General features: G+C 37.1%; 1 protein-coding gene across 1 annotated transcript in view; it reads left to right on the forward strand.

The window, feature by feature from the left end:
- Positions 1-25,193, forward strand: part of DNAH8 (dynein axonemal heavy chain 8) — a 335,302-nt gene that overhangs the window by 143,794 nt on the left and 166,315 nt on the right. The window contains 11 exon segments of the mRNA XM_033102419.1: positions 991-1,163; positions 2,530-2,708; positions 8,589-8,776; positions 11,109-11,195; positions 11,289-11,396; positions 12,273-12,407; positions 13,855-14,016; positions 15,871-16,117; positions 16,241-16,482; positions 16,570-16,710; positions 18,103-18,340. Coding sequence (XP_032958310.1) covers positions 991-1,163; positions 2,530-2,708; positions 8,589-8,776; positions 11,109-11,195; positions 11,289-11,396; positions 12,273-12,407; positions 13,855-14,016; positions 15,871-16,117; positions 16,241-16,482; positions 16,570-16,710; positions 18,103-18,340 — 1,900 coding nt within the window.

The raw sequence follows: 25,193 nt of genomic DNA on the forward strand, positions 1-25,193 counted from the left end.
ATGAAACGACAACAAAAAATAAGATTGTAAATAGCATGGAGACTTGATTAGATGGAGATCTGAACATTGTATAGTGGCCAGAGTTCCATTTATTAGTGTCAGCTGAATGACCTGGAAGAGGGCCACTAGGTTTAGAAGCAGTGAAGGTGACCATTTGCCACTTTCCTATGTTGGTTTCCCCGAGTGGGCAGGACTAGGGTTTCTCCAAGTTTGCTAATGGAGTCATGAGGCACCCCAGGATGTGGTTGTGGTGGGATGTTGTTCCCAAAAGTGTTTACCTGGTTTCCATCTCTTGCATCACGGCGGTGGGAGCCCAGTACTGCTTGCCTGGGCAGGTTGGTTGGTTTGCCACAGTGTTGATGTAGGAAGGCATGTGTGCATGTCTGACCATACATCTCCCTGCTTAATCCCTTCAGGCTTCCCATTTGCCATGAGAACGATGCCCAACCCCTTTCCCATGCCCTGTGAAGCCCCAACTCTTACGCTTTCTCCAGAGTCCGGGATGCCTCAGCTGTAGTGAACTTCGTTCAGTTTCTTGAATATGCCAGCCAGATCTCAACCTTTGCCCACAGCATTTGGCCCTCCCAGCCTCCATCACCCTTTTCATTCTGTTTCCCTGGCTAGTTCCTACTCTTTATCCAGGTGTTAGTTTCGATGTTTCTTATTTTGAGCACCCCTCTCAGATGCCCTATACTACATTAGGTCCTCTTGCTCTACATATTTTCATGAACCCTGAATTTCTTTTCATACTTTATCGTTATTGCTTGTTTATCTATTTGTCTTCTGTTCTTTTCTGACAGCTCCAGAAGGCAGGAACTATGTCTGTCTTTGTTTAACCAGCACAGTGTTAGGCCCAAGGAGAGACTCAGTAAATACTTATTAAGTGAATGAGAATCAGTTCATGAATGGTTGCATAAAAACTGCCCATATGCTTGTGTTTTATGTTATTGCAATGTAGTGTGCAATCTCTTTGTATTTCATATTCTTTAGGTAAAAATGCATATCAAATCAGCTACTGATTTTGAATGGCTAAAACAGAGTAGATTTTATTTTAAAGAAGATCTGGATCAAACTGTGGTGTCTATTACAGATGTTGATTTTATTTACCAAAATGAATTTCTGGGATGCACTGATCGTCTTGTTATCACTCCATTAACAGATAGGTAGGAAACTCAATTTTTGTTATTCCGTTTTGAAATTAAATAAGGTGCTTACAATTGTTCTAAAATTTCATTTGAAATATTAACAAAGCTTATTGCTGTCGTGTTAGGTCTGTGCTAGCTCCTCAAAGTAAGTTGTTACTTACACATACATGTACATTAAATGTTTATGAAGTAAAAAATGGTAAAAGAATAAAAGTAAGCTTGAATTTTGACTATGGGTAATTTAGTAATAAATTTTAGATTGCAAGATGGAAAAACAAGATCTCTAGAACCATAAAGGAAGTCATTAGAATTACAAAGAAGGAAGGGACCTTGGAGATTGTCTTAGTCTCCTGGTTTTTCAAATGTGGAAATCTGAGACACAAAGTGAAGTGTCTTGACCAGGTCTGGATAATTGGTTAATGGCAGGTCCCCTTATAATTTTTTCCAGTATATGACATTAGGCAAGAACTGGGTCTTTTTCATGTTTATATATATCCCACAGCACCATGCACAATGTGCTGTGCATAGAAGACAATAAATGTTTATAGGATTGACTTAAATTGGGTCAGAGAACAATTAATTCTGCTATTACTTTAAATAGGGCTGCCGCCAGGTAAAATTGTAACACAATCAAATTTTGTCTTCAGCTTCCTCTTGATTCATCCAACCTCCCTTTAATGCCCAGTGCCTCTGCAGCATAGAGTTGTCAGTGTGTTTTCTCTTCCATTGATGTTCACATGTAGAGCTTCATGTCTCGCGAAGCTTTACTACGTTTTACTTAGATCTGAAACAAGTATAGCTGTAGCTGGATCATAGATACAAGGAGATTCGTTAGATTATTTTTTACACTTATCTGAATGAGGGAAACACTTCACAGTAAAACAATTTATTTGCAGTGTTGTGCGGGCGTTGGCTCGTGCCAGCTCGTGAGAGCCAACTACACGCACCTCTTCCCCATTTTGTGATGTCACATTGGTAGCTTGTGATGAGCCATAGTGGGAGTATTTATACCGCAGAAATCAGCAAACATGATAATCAAATGTTTTTCCTGGAGAGCCGGTTGTTGAACATCTGCCCGCACACCACTGCTTATTTGGTTCTCTGACTTAGGATTTATCCTGAACCACAATGGAAATGAGGCCTGAAGGCTTTAAGTCAGGGTGGTGGGGTTTAAAGTTTGAACCAAGAAATGTTTGCAACCACTATCCTGCTTCTAACAGGTATCAAATACTCCGGCCTTGTGTGGGTGCTTGTCTCTTTTATGGGGGCTGCTCAAATTCTAAGACAAACAGGCCCATTCCAGTCACATTGGACTGTTGCTTGTGCTTTACTGTAACGAATGTTATCTCATATTCACAGTGCTTTATCTGAATAACACTTGCAGGTGCTATATCACCTTAGCACAGGCTTTGGGAATGAACATGGGAGGTGCTCCAGCAGGTCCTGCGGGCACTGGCAAAACAGAAACTACAAAAGACATGGGAAGATGTTTGGGAAAATATGTGGTCGTGTTTAACTGCTCAGATCAAATGGATTTCAGAGGGCTAGGAAGGATTTTTAAAGGCAAGTGTCAAATACTAAAATGTTTGGTGAATTTATTTTTATTGCACTTTAATACTCTTTTCTGATATAAATCTAAAGTGGTATTTTCCCACAAAACCAAAATTAGCATGAGTTGATGCATATGATATTGCCATTTTTCTTGGTCAAACATGGCTGGATATCATCAATTTTATCTGGTTCAATACTAGTGTTGGCCGTATAGTCCACAAGTTGAATGTGTATTGGGTTATGAAAATGGAATCAATTTATTATTGCCTGAAACAGGTGGAGGAGGTAAGATCCAAGAGAACAAAGTGACGACACACGTGACTTCCCTTTCTACGTTCAATCCCACTGAAGTGAAAGATTTTTTAAAAGCAACACTGGAAAACAAGAAGCAGATGGAGAAAGTTGAGAAAATCCTAAAAGATAGTAGGAGGTGGTTTCAAATGGACAAAGAAAGATTGGAGAACATTTCAGTCTTAGAACTCAGTCCTTCGTGGTCCTCTTTTCTATCTACATGGATTCTCTTGGTGATCTCATGTAGATCCAAACTTTAAATACTATCTATATGATCAAATTTACATCTCTAGTTTGGACTTCTTGAAATGCCAGATTCATATAAACAACTGATATCTACTATTTGACATCTCCACTTAAATATCTGATAGGTCCAAACTCTTGTTCTCCCCTCCTGTATCTACTCCATTCTCAGCCTTCCCCATCACACTAAACAGCCACGCCACTCTTCCAGATGCTCAAACAGAAATCTTTGACTTATTTTTTACTCTCTCTTTCTCTCATGGGTGTGAGAGAATTGTCATCCAAACTGTCAGTAAACACTGTTAGTCCACCTTCAGACAACATCTGAAATCTGATCACCTGGGGTCCCACTGCAGTCATCCCGGTTCAAGCCGGTCATCATCCCCCACGTGCACTATTCCAATGAGCCTCCTAATTGGTCTTCCTGGGTTTACCCTTGTCCCCTACATTCTAGTCCCAAAACAGCACCACAGCAATCCCACACGTTAGGTCAGATCATAATACTGTTCTGCTGAAAGCTGCCTAGTGGCTTCGCTCAGAGGAAAAGCTGAAATCCCACAAGGTCTAATATTGTCTTACACAATCACACCTGCTCCTGCTCTGCCCCACGGTATTGTTCTGACCTTCTGACCTCATCTCCTAATACTCTCCCCAATTCTCTCTACTGTACCTATAGTGACCTCTGTAATACTTCTCAAACACCCAGGGGACATTCCCTCCTCAGATCCCTTACTCTTGCCATCCCTTACATTCTTCCCCCACGTACTCATTCACGTGGATCACTTGATAAAGGTTGTCCACAACAAATATCATACTTGAAAATCTGAAAGCATTCTCTTTGAGATGAGGTATAAGACAAGGATTCCCATTATTGCTTCTTCTGTTCATCACGGTGCTTCAGATCCTACCCAGTGCAGTAAGGAACAACGGCAGCAACAGCAAAGATACGAAGACTGGAAAGAAAGAAATACAAAATTTTGTTATTTACAAATGTTATGGTAGACTGTAAAGAAAAATTTTTTTAAATCTATAGAAAATTAGAATTTAGCAAGCTTCCTAGAATATGTAATCAACACCTAAAATTTATTTTGATAAGCCACAAAGAACAGTTAGAAAATGAACATTTCAGAAAGATATCATTTAGAATGTGGTTTGAGAGTGTGGTTTGGTGCGGGGATTGATAAATAGACCAGTGGAATATAATAGCGAATGCAGAAATGGGTCAAGGACAATTGACATATGGCAAAGGTGATACTGTAAATCAGTGATGAAGAGATAGACTTTACAATAAATTGTTCTGGAACAACAGTTGATTAATATTAACAAGGGAAATCAGACCCCAACATACGTATATGAAAATTGGATGCCTAAACCATATATAAAAATTAGTTCTTAAAACTAAATGCCTAAATGTGGTAGGCAAAACTACATGGTTTTTAGAAGGTGATAAAGGAAAATATTTTTGTTTTCAGAGTAGAAAGGGATTTTTTAATATAAAAATCACAAACCGTAAAGATTAATACATTGATATATCTGCTCATGAATGGATATCAAAAAGAGAAAAGTCATGTTAGAAATTTGAAAAAGGCATTTCCAACATATATTACCTACAAAGGATAGGTATAAATATGTGAATAATGCCGTGACTCAATGAGAAAAATATAACCTAACAGAAAAATGAGGAAAAGTCTTGAACAGGCATTGCACAAATGAAGAAAACCAAATGGCCAGCATTCAAAGAATTGCATATTCTAAAGAGATTCCATTTTGTACACACCAGGTTAACAAAAATCCAAGTGTGACATTTTTGCCCATAGGCACAGTGTAGAGCAACAGAAACAGTCATTCACTGCGGGTGGGAGTAGCATACATGTGCTTTCACAGCTATCTCACCTCCTGGTGTATGTTCCAATAAACTGCACTTACGCACTGGGGACTGTGTGTAAATGTCCACGACAGCATTGCTTATAACAGCAAACAGCTGCGAACAACTCGGAAGTTTTCTACGATGGACTGATTATATATACATTGTGAACATACTTATATATCATACATAAAGGGAAGAAAAAATATATATGAAATTCTGTAAGGCAATGCGATATAGCAATAAAAATGAGTAACTACAACATGATACATTGACAAAGGTAGTCTCATAATTACAACTAGAGGGAAAGAACCATGTCTCATATAATTCATATAATATGATTAAATTTATGTAAAATGCAAAATTAGGTAAAGCAAAAATTAGATTAATTAGCTATGTATATCTAGATAGTAAAAAAAAAAAGAAAAGCAAAGCAAGAGAATGATTATCACAAGGTTCAGACTAGCAGCCTCTCCCTGTGGGAGGGAAGAGAGGAAAAGAAGTACTCTGGGCTTTCCTCTATTAAATGTCACGAGTTCATGCATCCAGCCCTTCCTTTAAATCTTAAGGATATGAGAATCTCTCTATAATAGATATCATGAGATTGCGCACCCAGCTCTTACCTTACCTTTAGTTACCTGACTGTTGGTAATATTTATATATAGAGAGATTCTCTCTCTCTCTCTCTATATATATATATATATAGCAGATATACACACATGGTGTGATCACAAAATACAGTGAATGTTTAAATAAAAAAAATTACAGTAAAAGACACATTGCCTTTAACACCCCTCAACATACTCCCCCTTGCTTCAAACACACTTATCCCATCATTCTTGCCACTTAGTGAAGCAGTTCTGGAAGTTCTCTTTCATGAGTATCTTTAGTTGCACTGTTGCGGCTGCCTCCATGTCCTGAATCCATTCAAAACGTTTACCTTTCAAGGTCATTTTGACTTTGGAGAAGAGCCAGATCCGGTGAATAAGGTGGATGAAGACACACCATAATGTCTTTGACAGAAATTGCCGTACCAGAAGCTATGTGTGATGTGGAGCATTGTTATGATGGAGGATGAAGTAAAGACATTCCTGAAAGAGGACTTCCAGAACTGCTTCAGCAAAGTGGCAAGAACGATGGGATAAGTGTGTTTGAAGCGAGGGAGAGTATTTTGAGGGGGATTAATGGCAATATGTCTTTTACTGTAATAAATTTTTTTTATTTAAACATTCACCGTATCTTTTGATCACACCATATATATGTAAATATAAATATAGATGTTTACATCTATATTTACATATATGTATATATATATATATAATTGCACAGTCTTTATGTAATATTTCTCCATTTAAGAAAGAGAACAAAACATAAGCCACACACTAGGAGAATATATTTGAGCATGTATAGCAGACAAAAGACTGAGATCCAGCACTGTTAGTAAGAATGTGTAGAAATTGCAGCTCTCAGTACTCCTTGTGTGTAAATTGGTGGAGCTGCTGCAGAGAACAGTTTGGCAACAGGTGGTAAATGTGAAGATGCTCATGGACCCAGCATTTCCACTCCTCACACAGATTGCAAGGAGACGTGAGCAAGACCGATACATTGTTATAGCAAATTATTAGGACCAACCCAAATATCCGTTGAGAGTAGAAGGGATTTTTAATGGGTATATTTATGCTGTGGAATACTGTACAGCACAGCATTTAAAAATAGTGAATTAGATCCACAGGTATCAGCATCAGTAAATCTTAGGAAAACAATATTGAGCAAATTATTCAAATTTTAGGAGGATATATACAGTAGTTTATAGATAGCTAGATAGATGTTGACAGATAACTAGATACACACATATAAATTTTGAACAAGCAAAATGTATGGTGTTCATGAATATATGCATAAGAACAGTAGTTTAAAAGCAGGCATAGGAACCAATGGCATCAAATTCAGGATAGAGTTTACCTCTGGAGAAGGAGGGAATGTGGATCCAACAGGGAAGTACATGGACTTGCAGTATAGTTCTAAGATTTTATTCTTTAGAGTGAAATCTGAAGCAAATTGTTAAGATTTGATAGGTGAGTACTTGGCTATTCATTGTCATATTCTTTATAATTGTCTGTCTGTTAAAACAGTTTTGAACCCCGAGAATCATTTTCTAATAAAAAAGAAGGTTCTTCTGTGGATCAGTCTGGGCTTGAGGGTTGGGGATTGTTGAGAGACTCAGACTAGAGCGCAAGGTAAATCCCAAAGTACCAAAATTATGGCAGAAGGCAGGGAAAAATTAAGGGGGGTGTCTGTCTTCAGTGTTTTTTCTCCATATAAAGGCAGTAGCCCAGCTCTCTGAAGTGGGAATCCTGACAAAGATCAAGCCCAAAGGGGGGCTTGTGCCAGAGAGGCATGCAATGCTCCCAGTGAGACTGCAAGCACCAGACCCAGAGTGGAAGCTCTCCTTTCTCCCAAATCACCAGAGGCAGGCTAGCACCCTGCAAACAGGAATTTGCATATACAGGATGAGGAAATAACACATATACAGACATAACAAAGTCTCATAAAATATTTGAAGGATTTAGGGAGGCACCCCAAACAGCAAAGAGACCTGATCACTAAATTGATTAATAGAGGAAACAAAGGAAAAGGTAAATAAAATAAATAGCTTAGAGAGATTCAAGAATTTATCACATACAACCAATTAAAGAAAAACAGGCTACTCTGAAAAAATAACAAATTGAATAATTGGATATTGAAAATGTAAATTAAAAAAAAACAACTCTCTTGAATCAGAATATCTAGCCAAAAGAATACATTTCCAAAGCAAATGGAAAGTTTGACAAAAAAACTTAAGGATCATAGGAATAGCTATGAAGTTCCAACATCAGTATAATGGAAATTCCCAAAGGAGAGAGAAGAAAAACTGGAAGGAGAAGGGGCAATAATAAGAGAAAGAAGAGTATTTCATGCAGCTGAAGATAGTGAATGTTTCCATCCTTAGAGATTACAGACAGAAGCAATAGTCACAATGTACAGGCCTGCCTTTGTGCTGGGTTTTGTAAGGAATAAATAAAAACCCTCTGGCCATTCTCTGTCTCACTCAGCCTCCTGACAGTTCTCTCATCTTAATAAGAAATGAACAGAGTGATCTGACCTACAGTGGGGCATCCCTTATTGTGTCAGTTTCCCCAAATATTATGTCCCCTTGCCCCATCCCCACTGGATGTGACACTTCAAGACTTGTTCAATTTTTTTCACCCTTCAGCATCCCTCAGCGTATGACATATCTGTGCTTTCATTTTGGTAGAGTGCTATTTTCATTGTCTTGGTGGTGATGTACACATAATGAAACCTTTCTATATCTGAAATTAAATATGTCTTTCTAAACAGCCTGATATGAAACTTTATATAAGTTGTATTTCAGTATATAATTGTTTGAGAGCACTTAGGAGAAATGATTGCTAATATGAAGTGAAAATTTTCAAATTAATTGTTTTTCATCCCAGGTCTTGCACAGTCAGGTTCTTGGGGCTGTTTTGATGAGTTTAACAGAATTGAATTGCCTGTCTTATCAGTGGCAGCCCAACAAATTTATATTATTTTGACTGCAAGAAAAGAGAGAAAAAAACAGTTCATTTTTTCTGATGGTGATTGTGTTGATTTAAATCCAGAATTTGGAATCTTCTTAACAATGGTGAGAACACAGGTTTTAAATGCAATTTGATTAGACTTAAATGAAAGAAAATATCTATTAGTGGATAAATGACTGACTATCCAGGGGTCAAGAGTTATTCTCTCTTATATAATTTTTCTGAGTAGTAAAAATAGCCCAGATGGAAGATAAAACAGTAATATATTAATGCTAATAATAGCTACTGTTTATTGAGTACTTATTATGTATGAGGTAATGGGCTAAATGTTTTATGCATTGTATCAGACAGGATAGCTATAGTAACAATTTCCAAATCTTAGTGACTTAAAACCTCAAAGATTTATTTCTCCCTTGTGCGACATGTCCACTGTGGTTTGATGGGGTAGGTAGGGGTGGAGAGGGTGGGTCCACTTTATAGGTCCTCACTCTGGTACTGCTGATTGCTGTAGCAAAGGAACAAGAGAACATGAAGAATTATGCTCTGGCTCTTAGAGTTTCTACCCGCAAGTGACATAAGTCACAGCCTTTGGATAAAGCAATTTACAGGGCCGCACCCAACTTGAAAGGACCAGGGAAGTGTAGTCCTGTACTGTATTTTGTACAGTGGACATTTTAGAACTGAGGTACCTGAGGCTCAGGGAGATTTTAAAACTTGCTCAGGTCACACAGCTGTTATTGTCTGTCTAACATCAACACCTGACTACTTAACCTCTACCCTTGGTTTTTCTCTGAAACTTAATACAGGATGATGGAAATGATTTAAAATTTCCAAAAAGGTCCTAAACCAAAGAATTGTAACAAATTCAGTTACCATGTAATGGAGAGCAGAACTTGGAGATACAATATTGTAAAGACAGAAAACCAAAGGCATAAATAAATAGGAGTTTCTATGAATTGGAGAAGTGAAGTTAAAATGTTGAACCAGTTGTATTTAATTTTTAATACGTTCTCTATTCATTTGAATCTCCAAGTTGAAAGATGACACAAAGTGTCCCAGGAGATAAATCATAGGAAGCAAAATCAGGAAAGTTTCTGATAAGTGTTATTGTGAACAAACATCTAGTAAAGCAGTTGGGGGTAAATAATAATCCTGAAGTGATCAGTTATAACTTAGAAAATGGAATGAAGAAATTTACTCAGTGTAATAACTGTGGTGTAGAAGAATTTAAAAAGAAGTTTAAATTCTCCCTGGATTAAGAATAATATTGGCAGTATCAATTAGATACTGGATTAGGCTGTGAATAACTGAGACACAAAAAATAGTGGTTTAACATGTAAGGATTTACTTTTAAGATTCTTCTGTGTTTTCTACTGTATCCTGGTTTCCACCTTCAAGGTCAGCATCTTATGACCTAAGATGCTACAGAAGCATTCAATTAGTTGACTGTTTTGTTGCAGTCAACTAACTGAATCACCTCCCTTCAAACAAACACGAATATTTCATACAGTGTGTCTCTTTGCATCTCATGGCATAGAATTTAACCAGTCAGCTTCAAGGCAGGCTGGGAAATGTAGTTTTTAATCTGGGTAGTGATGCACCCAGCTTGCAACTGGCATTCTGTGACTAAGGAAGGAAAAAAAGAGGAGTATTGATAGGCAAGTAGCAATCTCTGTATTCCTGGTACTTAGCAAGGTATCTGGCCTAGTGACAGTATCCAGTAAGTGGCCAGGGATTCAAGGTTTCTTAGTGTATTTTCCTAAAATAACTGACCTCTCTTTGCCTTACTTATCTTTGAACCCCTAACCTTACTCCTGGGACTTTGGGCTTTGGGGTCTGACCTGTCCTCATCCTGTAGCTACTTATGAGGCCTTAGCTTCCTTTTCACTTCTACACTTGTCTTTTTTAATACCTTTCTCATCATTCCGTCCTTTATTTCCCTTCGCCTCCATAATTTTTTTTAGCAGTACTTTGTCAGCCAAAGAACTCTCTAATTCTGACTGAAAAGAATAATTGAAGAGAGGAAATTAAAATTACCTAAGTTAACTAATCAGTATGAAATCCTGAATTTTCTTCCTCTTTTAATAACATTTTCAATCATAATTATCCCTGTATTTATTCAGTTTTCCTGTCTTTCATTTTCTTTTCCATTTTCTTAACCAATTGATAAATTGATGCATAATTTTTGCTACACAAAGTGGTGTGTGTGTATGTCTTTATTAAAATAATAAAAATGGAAATATATAAAAGGGAGTGATGTGACATTAATAAATATGGATGGTCCAATATACATTTTTGAGAAAGGAGGGAGCCTTTATGAATCTAATGTTTTTTTCAATACCACCTTAGTCTCTGAATTAGGGATTTGAAATGTATTTGTATTCATGAAATAAAATGTAAATCAATAATTAAAACTTAAATAATTTTAACTTTTAGAACCCTGGATACGCTGGGCGCCAGGAACTACCAGAAAATTTAAAAATTCAGTTTAGAACTGTTGCTATGATGGTTCCTGATAGACAGGTATGCCCTGGGGTTTAAAAGCATAATATAATTTATGTTCTTTACTTGCTTTTCACTAAAATTGTTGAAAATCTCACTGCATTAATTTTTCAGATTATTATGCGAGTTAAACTTGCAAGCTGTGGTTTTCTTGAAAATGTTACGTTGGCTCAGAAATTTTATGTTCTTTACAAACTCTGTGAGGAGCAACTTACTAAGCAGGTACCTCATGTTTCTTTTTCCCTGTGCCGTAGAACCTGATCTTTCACTTTGCATTTTACCTCCATAAATGCTAATCAACGAGCTTTAAAACAAACCTCATTGACTCTTTTCTAAAATATATTTATAATGAGTTTGACCTGTTGGTAATGCGTTTTGAAAACCTTTTTATTTGGGAATAATTACAGATTTACAGGCATTTGCAAAGAAATGCACAGGGAGGCCCCATGTACTCGTTAGCCTGCTTCCCGCAATGGAGACATCTTGTCACTATAGTACAATGACGAAACCGGAAAATCAACACTGATACAACCCACAGAGGTTGCGATTTCGCCGATTGTACATACACTCGTGTGTGTGTGTGTGTGTTTCTATGCAGTTGTGCACATGTGTAGGTTCGTGTAACTCCGACCACAAGCAGCACACAGGACTGACCTATCACCACACGGTGTCCTCACGCTACCCCTTTACTGCCACAGCCAACTCTCTCCCAGATCCCTCACCACTTGTAGCCACTAATCTTTCCTCACTCTCTATAATTTTATTTCAAGAAGGTTATAGATATGGAATCACACAGTATATAACCTGTTTGGTTACATGTTCTAAATCTGTTTGCCTCTCAGACGGTATCAGACTATCTTATTCTCTAAAGATATTTAAAGTGTGGCACTGTATCATCAGCTTGATCTTTCCAATGGAATGATGATCATTTTTCAGTCAAAGGAAAGGTGGAAGAACTGAGCTAATAAAAACTTTGCAGCTTAGCCGCGCCAAAACTACAGTATATATGCGTCACGAGATCTGCCTGTATGTATATAGTGGGTCTACAGTTAGAGCTCTTCAATTAAATCATCTTTTTTCCTTCTTTTCCCATCTTAGGTTCATTATGACTTTGGGCTGAGAAATATTCTATCTGTGTTGAGGACACTTGGATCTCAGAAAAGAGCCAGACCGGAAGATAGTGAATTTAGCACTGTCATGAGAGGACTAAGAGATATGAACCTTTCTAAATTGGTATCTTTCCTCTCCAAATTTACTTCTCTTTCAAGATTTTGACTTGGTTTCTTTCTACTTAGCTGACAAGTGGGGGTGGGTTCATAGTGAGCTAGGAGCATTAATAATTGTAGGGACAATGGGTGTGCAAAGCTACCACTGTGCTCCCTGAAGGCAGAAAACCCCATGGCCTTGGATGACCACCGTGGGCTGGAAATTCATCCTTTGGTCAGTTGTGTGCTGTAAAACAGGCTTCTTCAGTGGGCTTCAGTCCAGTCCTTTATCGTTATTCATAATGTAGTACATATTCTAAACATGAAAATCTGGATTCACAGGGAATCATGAGAATTTTTTGCTTTGTCTGTATATGATTAGCTTATATGTCTTTCCCAAAGCATCGACATTATTTCTGTTTTCCAAAATGCCTTGAAAAGTTTTCTATGGAGATTATAATAGCTATTTCACTGCTTTCATTCTTGTCACAATGGTAACCAAGTTGTTTTGAATTAGTTGATGGACAGGTGTATGTGGTGTTTATTTAAGGGCCTTGCTAGGACGTACTGTGTCCATGCCCTGGGAGAACAAGGTTGAAGAAGAAATGGTTCCTAGGGAGCCCACATTTTAGTTACAAAAACTAAAAATTAACTTCTGTGTAGTTCATTACTATTCCAGAGTCTTTTCTGGGGTATTGTCTTTTTTGAGTCTCGTAGCCACTCTGTGGGATACAGGTGGCTAGGGTGCTTATCGCCATTTTACTTATGAGGGAGCCGAGACTCGGAGTGTTTGGAGAGCCCATCACCATCACAATCAGTTGAGAAGCTGGAACAAAAATCCACAAGACTTTCTGATGCCAAATTCTCTGCTCCTTCCTGTAGACCTCACTGTCTCCCTTAGATAATGTTATTCTTAAAACTACACACAAGAATTCCAGAAAGCATCAGGGAAGCCCCAGAAAATAAAGAGCAATTGGAAGGGGTCAGCAATTGGGAACGGGGTGCTCTAGGCATGAAAGATATAGCTAATAAAGATTAGAGTCAGTGTATTTACACCTGCAGCAGTCAGAACTCTGATGGTTTTCCAGCCAATGTTGGGTGAGCAAGTCATATAGGGTTATGGGTATTTTCCTTATTTAAATGAAATATTAATATTTTACTCTCATAGGGTTGGGCAGGTAACGGTTTTTTAAGGTTCATGCATATACCTGTCTGTGAGAAGCAGAGCACTCATATGATACTGAGATCAAACCTTGGAGCAGTAGCCTGAGGAGACGTTGAATGCCAAGGAGCTTTGGGTGCAATCCTGTAGGTAACATGGATTCAGTGGTGGTGTTCAGGAGAAAGTCCTACAGGATGCAAGTCTGGTTCGGAGAGTAATAAATCTCTAGGCATGAAATGATAAGCTGTGTGCTTCCTAGCTGGTTGATAACATCTGTTGACTGAATGAGTAAATTTCTTCTATGCCATCTTAGGTTGATGAAGACGAGCCCCTGTTCCTCAGCTTAATTAATGACCTGTTTCCAGGATTACAGCTGGACAGTAGCACTTATGTGGAACTACAAGCTGCAGTAGCCAACCAGGTCAAGGAAGAAGGCTTGATTAACCATCCACCCTGGAATCTCAAACTTGTGCAGGTAAAGAAATTTTAATTTATTATTAGTATAACGATAGGCGTGTGTTATTAAAGATCACCATTTGAGGAGAACTCACGATATTAGTATTGATGTAAATGTTAAAATTAAAACACATCAATACAAGAAGAGTCCTCATGGGGATATGTTGGTCCTAGTGGGATAGTATGGATTTATTGAGGTTACCTGTACCTGGTGAGAAGGTTGAGTGGTAACCAGAATCTCAAGAACAGTTGGGAGGTGGGCGATACGAAGTTATGAAAACCCAGGGAGATGGAATGATCCAGCTGGCTTCTTGCGCCTGTCCGGCAGTATCGCCCATGGCTGGGTGCCTCTGTGGGGCATGGAACCTGAGGAATCTGGTAGTGTTACTTTGCTCCTACTTTGTGCGTGGACATGTTCACACACTGACACTAAAACTTGAATCTTTGTCTACGTCTCTTGGTGTCTTTCTGTCCATCACATTTCACCCATGACAACCACCCAACCACTTTATCAGCAGAGTCAAGAAGCTGTTGCAAAGATGCAGGATTCAATCTCTGTGAACTTGATGCTTTCGGGTATTTTTCAAGGCTTTTGGAATATGAATGAGCCGAAATTTTGGAGACTGTTGAGAACTGCATTTGAAAAATAACAATTCTTATTTTAACTTACTGTTTTTGCCAGATTATAAGAAGGGCAAGTATATGAAACATATCCAAATCTTGCAAGGACATATTTAAAGTTTAAAAGTTTTAAGTATTTTTCATTATCCATATATTGGAAACCATTTAAAACCTTTTTTAATTTCTCAGAAAACCTTTTATATTTTATGTGCAGAAAGCATGCTGAGTGCTAAAATCCTAGTCATCTCAGTGGGTGGGGGGCTAGAATATTGTGTTCTTTTTTGATGTCAATAACATTGCTCTTTGATATAATGTTATGTATGGCCAGTGCCTCTGTTGCTTTTAAACTGGGTTAACAGTAGTCATATATTTCTATCTAAAATGTTAGAAGAACTCAATTTCTACCTCTGATCAGCTGTGAGACCCGTGACTTCTTATTTTCATTAAGATAACAATAGACAGGATGTTTTAACAGACACACTGTCCATGTCCTTGAACCATTTCTATGTGCACTTCCTCAGCTTCCGTGTGATTCTAATACATTCACCCACATTCACCACTCCCTTCTGGAGAACTGGAGCCACTTTGTTGCCATGCCTGGGGCTTTATTTCCCACCCACCCCGAAACCTACGTCTCCTCAGTGAATGGGTTACCCTTTACAGGATTTTTGTCCTCCACCACACCTTGCTTGGGTTTTCCCCATTCCTGTTCTGCTTCTCCCACTCCGTTATCAATTTCTCCTGGGAGCCCCCCCTGAATAAATCACTTGCACAAGAATCCTCACCTCAAGCTATGTTTCTGAGGAACCAGAAGGCGGGTGTGTAACTTGGATCTTCACCATAATGATTTGTGTTGCTGCTTTCTACCACGAGGGGGCGATATCATCACATTGCATGCAGACAAAGTGGAAAACTGCTTGCTATGTATCAGCAAAACAAAATCACTAGTATTATAGTTTGAGACGCAAAAACTAGATCCCGAATTATTTATTTCCAAAATGTAATTCAAGTTCCATATTTTCATTACGTTATCAGTTGTGTCGTTTTATAACAGGGTGTTAATTTGCCTTCCACATCCAGTAAAACAAAAAACATTTATTTTATATATTCTCATCTTTTAAATAGTGAACTAGTTACTTCAGGGAGGCACTGATTAAAAAGCCTTTTAAATTTCAGCAAACTATTTCTATAAATGTCCGCAAGAGGCTTACAAGTTACATTTTTCAATTGATTGTTTCATTTCATTGCATAGTTATATGAAACATCGCTGGTGCGTCATGGCTTGATGACTCTTGGGCCCAGTGGTTCAGGGAAAACATCTGTTATAACAATCCTGATGAAGGCATTAACAGAGTGCGGCCGGCCTCACAGAGAAATGCGAATGAATCCAAAAGCTATTACTGCGCCTCAGATGTTTGGCAGACTGGACACTGCTACCAATGATTGGACAGATGGGATTTTTTCTACTCTGTGGAGAAAAACATTAAAAGCTAAAAAAGGTACACATAAGCTCTCCTTTGTGGTCAATGTTTTCCTGCCAGTTGATTCATAATAGTTATTTGCATAATTTTCTGTTTTAATTATTTTCAGGTGAAAAGTGATTTTGTTTTAATTATTCACAGGTGAAAACATATTCCTTATCTTAGATGGCCCTGTAGATGCCATTTGGATTGAGAATTTAAATTCTGTGTTGGACGACAATAAGACGCTCACATTAGCTAATGGAGATCGCATCCCCATGTCCCCTAATTGTAAGCTTTTGTTCGAAGTCCACAACATTGAGAACGCCTCTCCTGCCACAGTTTCTAGGATGGGCATGGTCTACATCAGCAGCTCTGCTCTCAGCTGGAGGCCGATATTACAGGTGGGGACAGAGACCGCCAGAAGCGTATTCAGTATCTTTCCATGTTTCACTTCCCTAATAAACAGAGATTCTGTTTCTTTGCTGCAGGCATGGTTGAACAAGCGCACTGCACAGGAAGCTTCTGTATTCCGAAGTCTGTATGATAAAATATTTGAAGATATATATACATTTATGAAACTAAACCTCAGTCCAAAAATGCAACTCTTAGAGTGCAACTATATCATGCAAGTAAGGTTTTTTTGTACATTCACTACTTAGATTTGAGATTTTTTTTAACTAAGTTGCAGTTTAGAGACGTCTGAAATAGAAAATTCATGCAGTCCATAGAAATCTTTTTATCATGTGGCTGTGAAGGCTCTGAGAAGTTGGATTTCTATTAAAGAGCTCGTTAATGCTCTTACTGCTATCTCTTTTCTATTTTTCACTTCCCAGGGGGGTGTTGTCAGGGAAAGGGTAACGAACCATCTTTCTCATTGTCAAGCTTAGTAACCTCAGAAAGTGTGTCCAATAATGAGAGTAGGCAACATAAATAAATAAAGCTGGCAGTTCTACAGAGAAGTACAAAAAAGAGCTGGTGGCAATCAGGAGAAGATGGATGACAATCTTGGCTTTGCAAATTTAGTGTATACCGGATACGGAAACCTTTAAACAATTCTCCAAGTAGTTTGTAGTATTTTTTTTTTTTCCAAACTCAGTGTTCCTTATTAGTCTTTGGGGGTAAAAAACAGAATTAAGTGTAGATTTTTAAGGGCTCTCCTGATTCTGGTCTATAAGTGATCTCTCATTATCCATTCTAGGCTTTGATTCTCTCTTAGCATAAGGGATATCAGTCAGTTAGGGTGGGTGATTTAGAAATAATATATAAGGCAGAAATCAATGAATATTTAGCAATTACGTAAAATGCATAATATAAGTGAAAATCCTATCTTGAAATAATATTGTTTTGAAAGACTGAGAATGTCTTACTTGTAGATACATTTCTTTCTGATGCCGTATGGGGGTTGGCATACTTTTTCTTAAAGGGGCATGTAGGGCAAATATTTTAGGCTTTGCATAAGTGAATATTTTAGGCTTTGTACAACTCTCTGTCTCATTCACTCTCCTCTGCTGTCGTATTGCAAAAGCAGCCAGAAGCAATGTGTACATGAATGAGTGTTACTCTATTTCAGTAAAACTATTTGTCAAACAGGTGGCAGGACCCTGGGGCCACAGTTTTCTGAGCCCTGCAAAATGTTAAAAAGAAATAAAATCTTTGATCTAGAAAATTGGGAGTAACCAAACTTTAGAACCAGAAATTACCTTAGAAAATATCTAGTCTAGGCTTTTTGCTTTTCAGATCAGGAAACTGAGACTCAGAACGGCTAGTGGCATGAGCTGGGAGTAGAAACCATAACTCCAGATTACTGGGTTAGCAGTCCGTTTTGCTGGGCCATGCAGCCGGGCAACAGCAGGATGACTTTTCTTTGAAATGCTGATGGCTGTTGGACAGTGATCACACAGTGTCCGGAGATTTATTTGCTGTTTCTTTCCCTCCTTCTTCTAAATGTATTATCATTTAAAATTTTTATTTAAAACATTTAAATATAAATTTTCATTTTATTGTATTTTAAATATTTTCAGTCTCTCACTCTTCTGGAAGGTTTAATTCCCTCAAAAGAAGAAGGTGGTGTTTCATGTGTCGAACATCTTCATAAATTATTTGTCTTTGGCCTAATGTGGAGTTTAGGAGCCCTTCTGGAATTGGAAAGCAGAGAAAAGCTTGAAGTCTTTTTACGAAATCATGAAAGCAAGTTAGACTTACCAAAAATACCTAAAGGCTCAAATCAAACCATGTATGAGTTTTATGTTACTGATTATGGTAAGCACAGTGACTTATACCTGAAATGAAATGACATTTTTTTCCTAAAATGGGAAATATAATAAACTCTTCTATAGGGAAATACTAAACCACTTATGTATGAAGAACATAATTGCTAATACATTTTTAAAGGGCATATATGCAAAGAATAGTATAATTTTGCATACTGGCCATGTTGGGAACTGGTTATAGAGACTCTTGACTTCTCCTTTTGGAGTGGCCTAAGTGAAATCTGGCATAAATAAGTTAGCAATACTCTTACATTATCTACTTTCTAATGCTTGACAAGGAAAGATAGCAGTGTAGAGAACACAGATTCTTCGTGATGCAGGAACAGATCAATCCCACAACTTCCCTGTTGGAAATGTCAGAATAAGTAGAGAATGAACCAGGCAGATGGGTCCTACATATGTGTATTAGACCCAGCCTGCAGTGTGTGGTAGGGCCCAGCTCACCTCTCTCTAAAAGAAATGCCCTTGAACTTGGTGCCTTTATCCAGAGCCAATCTCCCCATTTGTCTAAGTCTCAGAGAAGAAAAATAATGCTTCCTAAAAACTGTATTTACCTCTGGTTCTTCCTAAAACCCCAAAAGAGCAAAGGTGTTTTTTTTTTTTAATGCATCAACTTAAAAGAATAGGAGAGTAGACAGCAATAACTACATTCTGAAAGCAAGAAAGCAGAAAGGTAAGTGGCCGTTGATTTAGCACACTGGTCAAAAAGGTAAGCCCTAAACCAGCAGTGGGAAGAGTTGAGAAACAATGTAGTGTACACTATAGAACCTTCTAAGGGCTCAGGCATTGGAAACGGGTGAAGATAGAGGCAAAAAACAGAGGGCTGATTGTAAGTCTGCTTAAGAAACACACCTCCAGGTCCTCTTTCCAAACCACACTACTAGACAACTGCATCTACCCCACACTGGCCAAAGACTAAAGAATTATTGTTTGGAGAATGTAATACACAGAGTTCCCTGGGCTTGGGGGACACTAGTCATTTTTGAGGGAAAGGGTATCATTTGAAAATGAGGATTAAGTGGAAGTTTGTGTTTTAAAGGGCCTTTATAAAGAAACTGAGGTAAATGAATTTTTTTTCAGCTGTCCATCTTTAACCAGAATGACCAGTAATTTTACAGCATGTGATTAGATGCTATTAAAGATTTGAGATCATAAAAGGGAGGTCCAACTCAAAATGCAAACTAAAATTAAATTCATCCTTAAATCTAGATATGAATTCCCTTAGAATCCAGAGCCAACCAAAAGATGGTTCCTTGAAAAGATCAATAAAAGTGTTATCATTCTTAGTAGAGATAACAGGGGTGAAAAAGAGAAGGCATGAATTACCATTGTCCAGAATGCAAGAGTGAACATCACTATAGATCCTATAGACATTTTAAAAAATAAGAAATGAATATTAGAAATAACATGAAATTTGACAATGCAGATGAAATGGACAAATTCTTTGAATTTGAAACTACTAAACAACATCAAGAAGAAATAGATAGGCAAATATCCATATTTCTACTAAAAACCATTGAATATATTGTTAAAACCCTTTCCAAAAAGAAAACTCCAGGTCCAGATGACTTCACTGGTGAATTTTACCGACTACACAGGAGGAAATAATACCAATTCTACATAAACTCTTCCAAACTAGATAAGGAGGAAATACTTTCTAGCCCATTTTATAAGGACAGTGTTATTCCGATACCAACACCAGAGAAAGACATTACAAGGAAAAGAAACTATAGACCAGTATCCCTCAAGAATATTGACACAAATTTCTTAGTAAAATTTTAACAAATTAAATCCAGTAATGTATATAAAGGATAATATATTAAATCCAAGTGGGTGTTTATTCTAGGACCGGAAGTTTGGATTAACATTAAAAAACCAGTATAGTTCACCATTTTAACAAATTAAAAAACAAGCCATACAGTATTCTAAATAGATGCAGAAAAAACATTTGGCCAAATATAACACCCTGTCATGATGACACTCTCAGTAAACTAGGAATAGGAACTTTACCATTCTGATAAAGGACATCCTCAAAAAAGCTAACATTATATATTTAATGGTGAGAGACTGAATACTTTCTTACCAAGATTAGGATCAAGACAAGAATGTTCTTTCTCACCACTTCTATTCAATATTTAACTAGAGGTTCTAGCAGGTACAAGAAGACCATAAACAAACAAACATAAATAATAAATACCTACAGATTGGAAAAGAATAAGTAAAGCTCTCTTTATTTGCAGATGATATTACCATTCATAGAACCCTCAAAAACGGTATTAGACCTAGTAAACAAGTTGAGCAAGGTTACAGAATAAAAGGATAATACACAATAATAAATTGTATTTCTATAAGTTCACAAGAAACAATTAGAAATTGAAATTTTAATATACCATTAAAATATCATCCAAAGAAATGAAATACTTAGAGATAAATTTAACAAAATGTGTGTATATGATCTGTATACTGAAAACTACAGAACTGCTAAGAGAAATTAAAGAAGCCCTAAATAAGTGGAGAGAGAAATAATATTTATAGATCAGAAGACTCAAGATTGTTAAAGTGTTATTTCATTCCAAATTGATCTATAGATTTAGTGTAATCACAGTGGAAATCCCGATAAGCTTTTTGGTTGAAATTTAAAATGAATTATAAAATTATATGGAAATGGAAAGGACCTAGAATAAACAAATAAGTTTTTTAAAAAGTCACATGACTTAATTTTAAGGCTTACAATAAAGCTACATTACTCAACACAATGTATTATTGGCATAAGGGTATATAGTTAGATGAATGGAGTAGCTAAGAATTCAGAAATAGACTCACCCATATGTGATCAGTTGATTTCAACAAAGATGTCAAGGTAATTCAGTAGAGGAAAGGATTGGGTTTTTTAGCCAGTAGTGCCAGAACAATGGATTAGCCAAATATTTAAAAAACAAAAAACAGACAAAATCCCAAGAACTTTGACTCTTACCTCACACTATCCACAAAAATGTATCTTAATAATGAACTCAAAATAGATCATAAAGCTAAACAGAAGAGCTAAAACTGTAAAATTGCTAGAAAAAAACAGAGTGTTTATATCATGGGATTAAGAAAAGATTTCTCAGATAGTATCAGAAAAAGCCCAAATTATAAAAGAAAAAATTAATTAATTTGATTTCATCAAAATTTAAATCTTTCGCACACAAGAGTCACCTTTGGAGCACACGCAGAGGAGGACGACGTGGTGCAAGTCAAATATAAAGGACACATACTACATAAGATAACCTAGCAAGAGCTAGGAACTCTAGGGGATCTACCTAATATATCAAAATAAACACAGTCAGCCAGAATGGGGAAACAAAGATACACGTCCCAAACAAAAGAACAGAAGAAGCCTCCACAACTGGAACCAAATGAAGCAGACATAACCAACCTTTCGGAGACAGAGTTCAGAACACTGGTGATAAGAATGTTTAAGGAGCTTAGAGAAGACATAAAGAAGGATGTAGAAATCATAACAAACAACCAGTTGGAACTAAAGAACACAATTACCGAAATTAAGAACTCACTTGAAGGAATTACCAGCAGGCTAGATGAAGCAGAGGATCGAATCAGCGACTTAGAAGACAAGGTAGCAGAGCTCACCCAAACGGAACAACAGAAAGAAAAAAGAATAAAAAACAATGAGGATGGCTTAAGAGACCTCTGGGATAACATCAAGCGCAACAACATGCGCATCATAGGAATACCAGAAGGTGAAGAGAGTAAGCAAGGGATTGAGAACATATTTGAAGTAATAATGTCTGAAAACTTCCCCAACCTGATGAAGGAAACCAACATACAAGCCCAGGAAGTGCAGAGAGTTCCAACCAGGATTAACCCAAACAGGTCCACACCAAGACACATTATAGTTAAAATGGCAAAGCTTAAAGACAAAGAGAGAATCCTAAAAGCAGCAAGAGAAAGACGGAGGGTTACATACAAGGGAACTCCCATAAGACTATCAAATGATTTTTCTACAGAAACATTGAAGGCCAGGAGGGAGTGGCAGGAGATACTCAAAGTGATGGAAAACAAAGGCCTACAACCTAGATTGCTTTATCCAGCAAGGCTATCATTTAAAGTTGATAGAGAGATAAAGAGCTTTCCAGAAAAAAATAAGCTAAAGGAATTTATTACAACCAAGCCAGCATTGCAAGAAATATTAAAAGGACTTCTGTAAATAGAAGAAAGATCAAAACAACCTAACTACAAATTTAAAAATGGCAATAACTATGTACCTATCAATAATCACTTTAAATGTAAATGGATTAAATGCTCCAATCAAGAGACATAGGGTGGCTGACTGGATAAGAAAGCAAGACCCTTGTATATGCTGTATACAAGAGACTCACCTCAGAACAAAAGACACACACAGGCTGAAAGTGAAGGGTTGGAGTAAGATATTTCATGCAAATGGAAACGAGAAAAAAGCTGGAGTTGTAATACTTATATCTGACAAAATAGACTTTAAAATGAAGAACATGCTAAAAGATAAAGATGGGCACTATATAATAATAAAGGGATCGATCTGACAAGAGGACATAACCCTAGTAAACATCTATGCACCCAACATAGGAGCACCTAAATATATAAAATAGGTACTGACTGACATAAAGGCAGAGATCAACAGTAACACTATTATAGTCGGGGACTTCAACACACCTCTGACCACAAGGGACAGGTCTTCCAGACAGAAAATCAATATGGAAACAACAGCCTTAAATGATACATTGGACCACTTGGATTTAATAGATATTTTCAGAACATTTCACCCCAATGCTGCAAAATACACCTTTTTCTCAAGCGCACATGGAACATTTTCCAAGATAGATCATATGTTAGGCCACAAAACAAGAGTTGATAAATTTAAGAAAATTGAAATCATACCAATTGTCTTCTCTGATCACAATGCTATGAAATTAGAAATGAACTACAGGAAAAAAACTGGAAGACACACCAATTCATGGAGGCTGAATAACTTATTACTAAATAATGAATGGGTCAAGCAGGAGATCAAGGAAGAAATCAAAAGATATCTCGAGACAAACGAAAATGAAAACACCACGACCCAAAATGTATGGGATGCCGCGAAAGCAGTCCTAAGAGGGAAATTCATAGCTTTGCAGGCCTACCTAAAGAAACAAGAAACATCACTAATCAACAGTTTATCTTCACATTTAAGGGATTTGGAAAAAGAACAGCAAAATAAGCCCAAAGGGAGCACAAGGAAGGAGATAATAAAGATCAGAGCAGAAATAAATGAAATAGAAACCAGAAAAACAATACAAAAGATCAATGAATCCAAGAGTTGGTTCTTAGAGAGATAAACAAAATCGACAAACCTTTAGCCAGACTCATTAAAAAAAAAGAAAGAGAGGACCCAAATTAATAAAATCAGAAATGAAAGAGGAGAAGTGACAACGGACACTGCAGAAATACAAAAAGTTTTAAGAAGTTACTATGAGCAACTATATGCCAACAAATTTGACAATTTGGAAGACATGGACAATTTTCTAGAGGCGTACAACCTTCCAAGGCTAACTCAAGAAGAAACAGAAAACCTGAATAGACTGATTACCACCACGGAAATTGAATCAGTAATCAACAGTCTCCCAACAAACAAAAGCCCTGGACCAGATGGCTTTACAGGTGAATTTTACAAAACGTTCAAAAAAGAATTATCACCTATTCTCCTCAAGCTCTTCCAAAAAATCCAGAAGGAAGGAAGACTCCCAAACACTTTTTACGAAGCCACTATCACCCTGATCCCAAAATCAGACAAAGACACCACAAAAAAAGAAAACTACAGGCCGATATCTCTAATGAACATAGATGCAAAAATCCTCAACAAAATATTAGCGAACAGAATTCAGCAATACATTAAAAAGATCATTCACCATGATCAAGTGGGATTCATCCCTGGTATGCAAGGGTGGTTCAACATCCGCAAATCAATTAATGTGATACACCACATTAACAAAATGAAAAATAAAAATCACATGATCATATCAATAGATGCAGAAAAAGCATTTGATAAAATCCAACAGCCATTTATGATAAAAACCCTTAAGAAAGTGGGAATAGAGGGATCATATCTCAACATAATAAAGGCCATATATAACAAACCCACAGCTAACATCATACTCAATGGGGAAAAGCTAAAACCATTCCCCCTAAGATCAGGAACAAGGCAAGGTTGCCCACTATCTCCGCTTCTATTCAGCATAGTGCTGGAAGTTCTAGCCACAGCAATCAGACAAGAAAAAGAAATAAAAGGCATCCAAATTGGTAAGGAGGAAGTAAAGTTATCATTGTATGCAGATGATATGATACTACATATAGAGAACCCTAAAGACTCCACCAAGAAGCTATTAGAGCTGATAGACGAATTTAGTAAAGTAGCAGGATACAAAATTAATATTCAGAAATCAGTTGCATTTGTATATACCAATAATAAAACATCAGAAGGAGAAATTAAAAAAAACAATCCCATTTACAATCGCTCCAAAGACTATAAAATACCTGGGAATAAATTTAACCAAAGAAGTAAAAGATCTGTACTCAGAAAATTATAAGACACGGAAGAAAGGAATGAAGGAAGATATAAATAGATGGAAACACATATCATGTTCATGGATAGGAAGAATTAATATAGTTAAAATGTCCATACTGCCTAAGGCAATATACATATTCAATGCAATTCCTATGAAACTGCCAACGTCGTTTTTCACAGAAATAGAACATATAATCCTAAAATTTATATGGGACCATAAAAGACCCCGAATAGCAAAGGCAATCTTGAGAAATAAGAACAA

Source organism: Rhinolophus ferrumequinum, chromosome 3 (assembly GCF_004115265.2).
Source record: "Rhinolophus ferrumequinum isolate MPI-CBG mRhiFer1 chromosome 3, mRhiFer1_v1.p, whole genome shotgun sequence".
Classification (NCBI taxonomy): Eukaryota; Metazoa; Chordata; class Mammalia; order Chiroptera; family Rhinolophidae; genus Rhinolophus; species Rhinolophus ferrumequinum.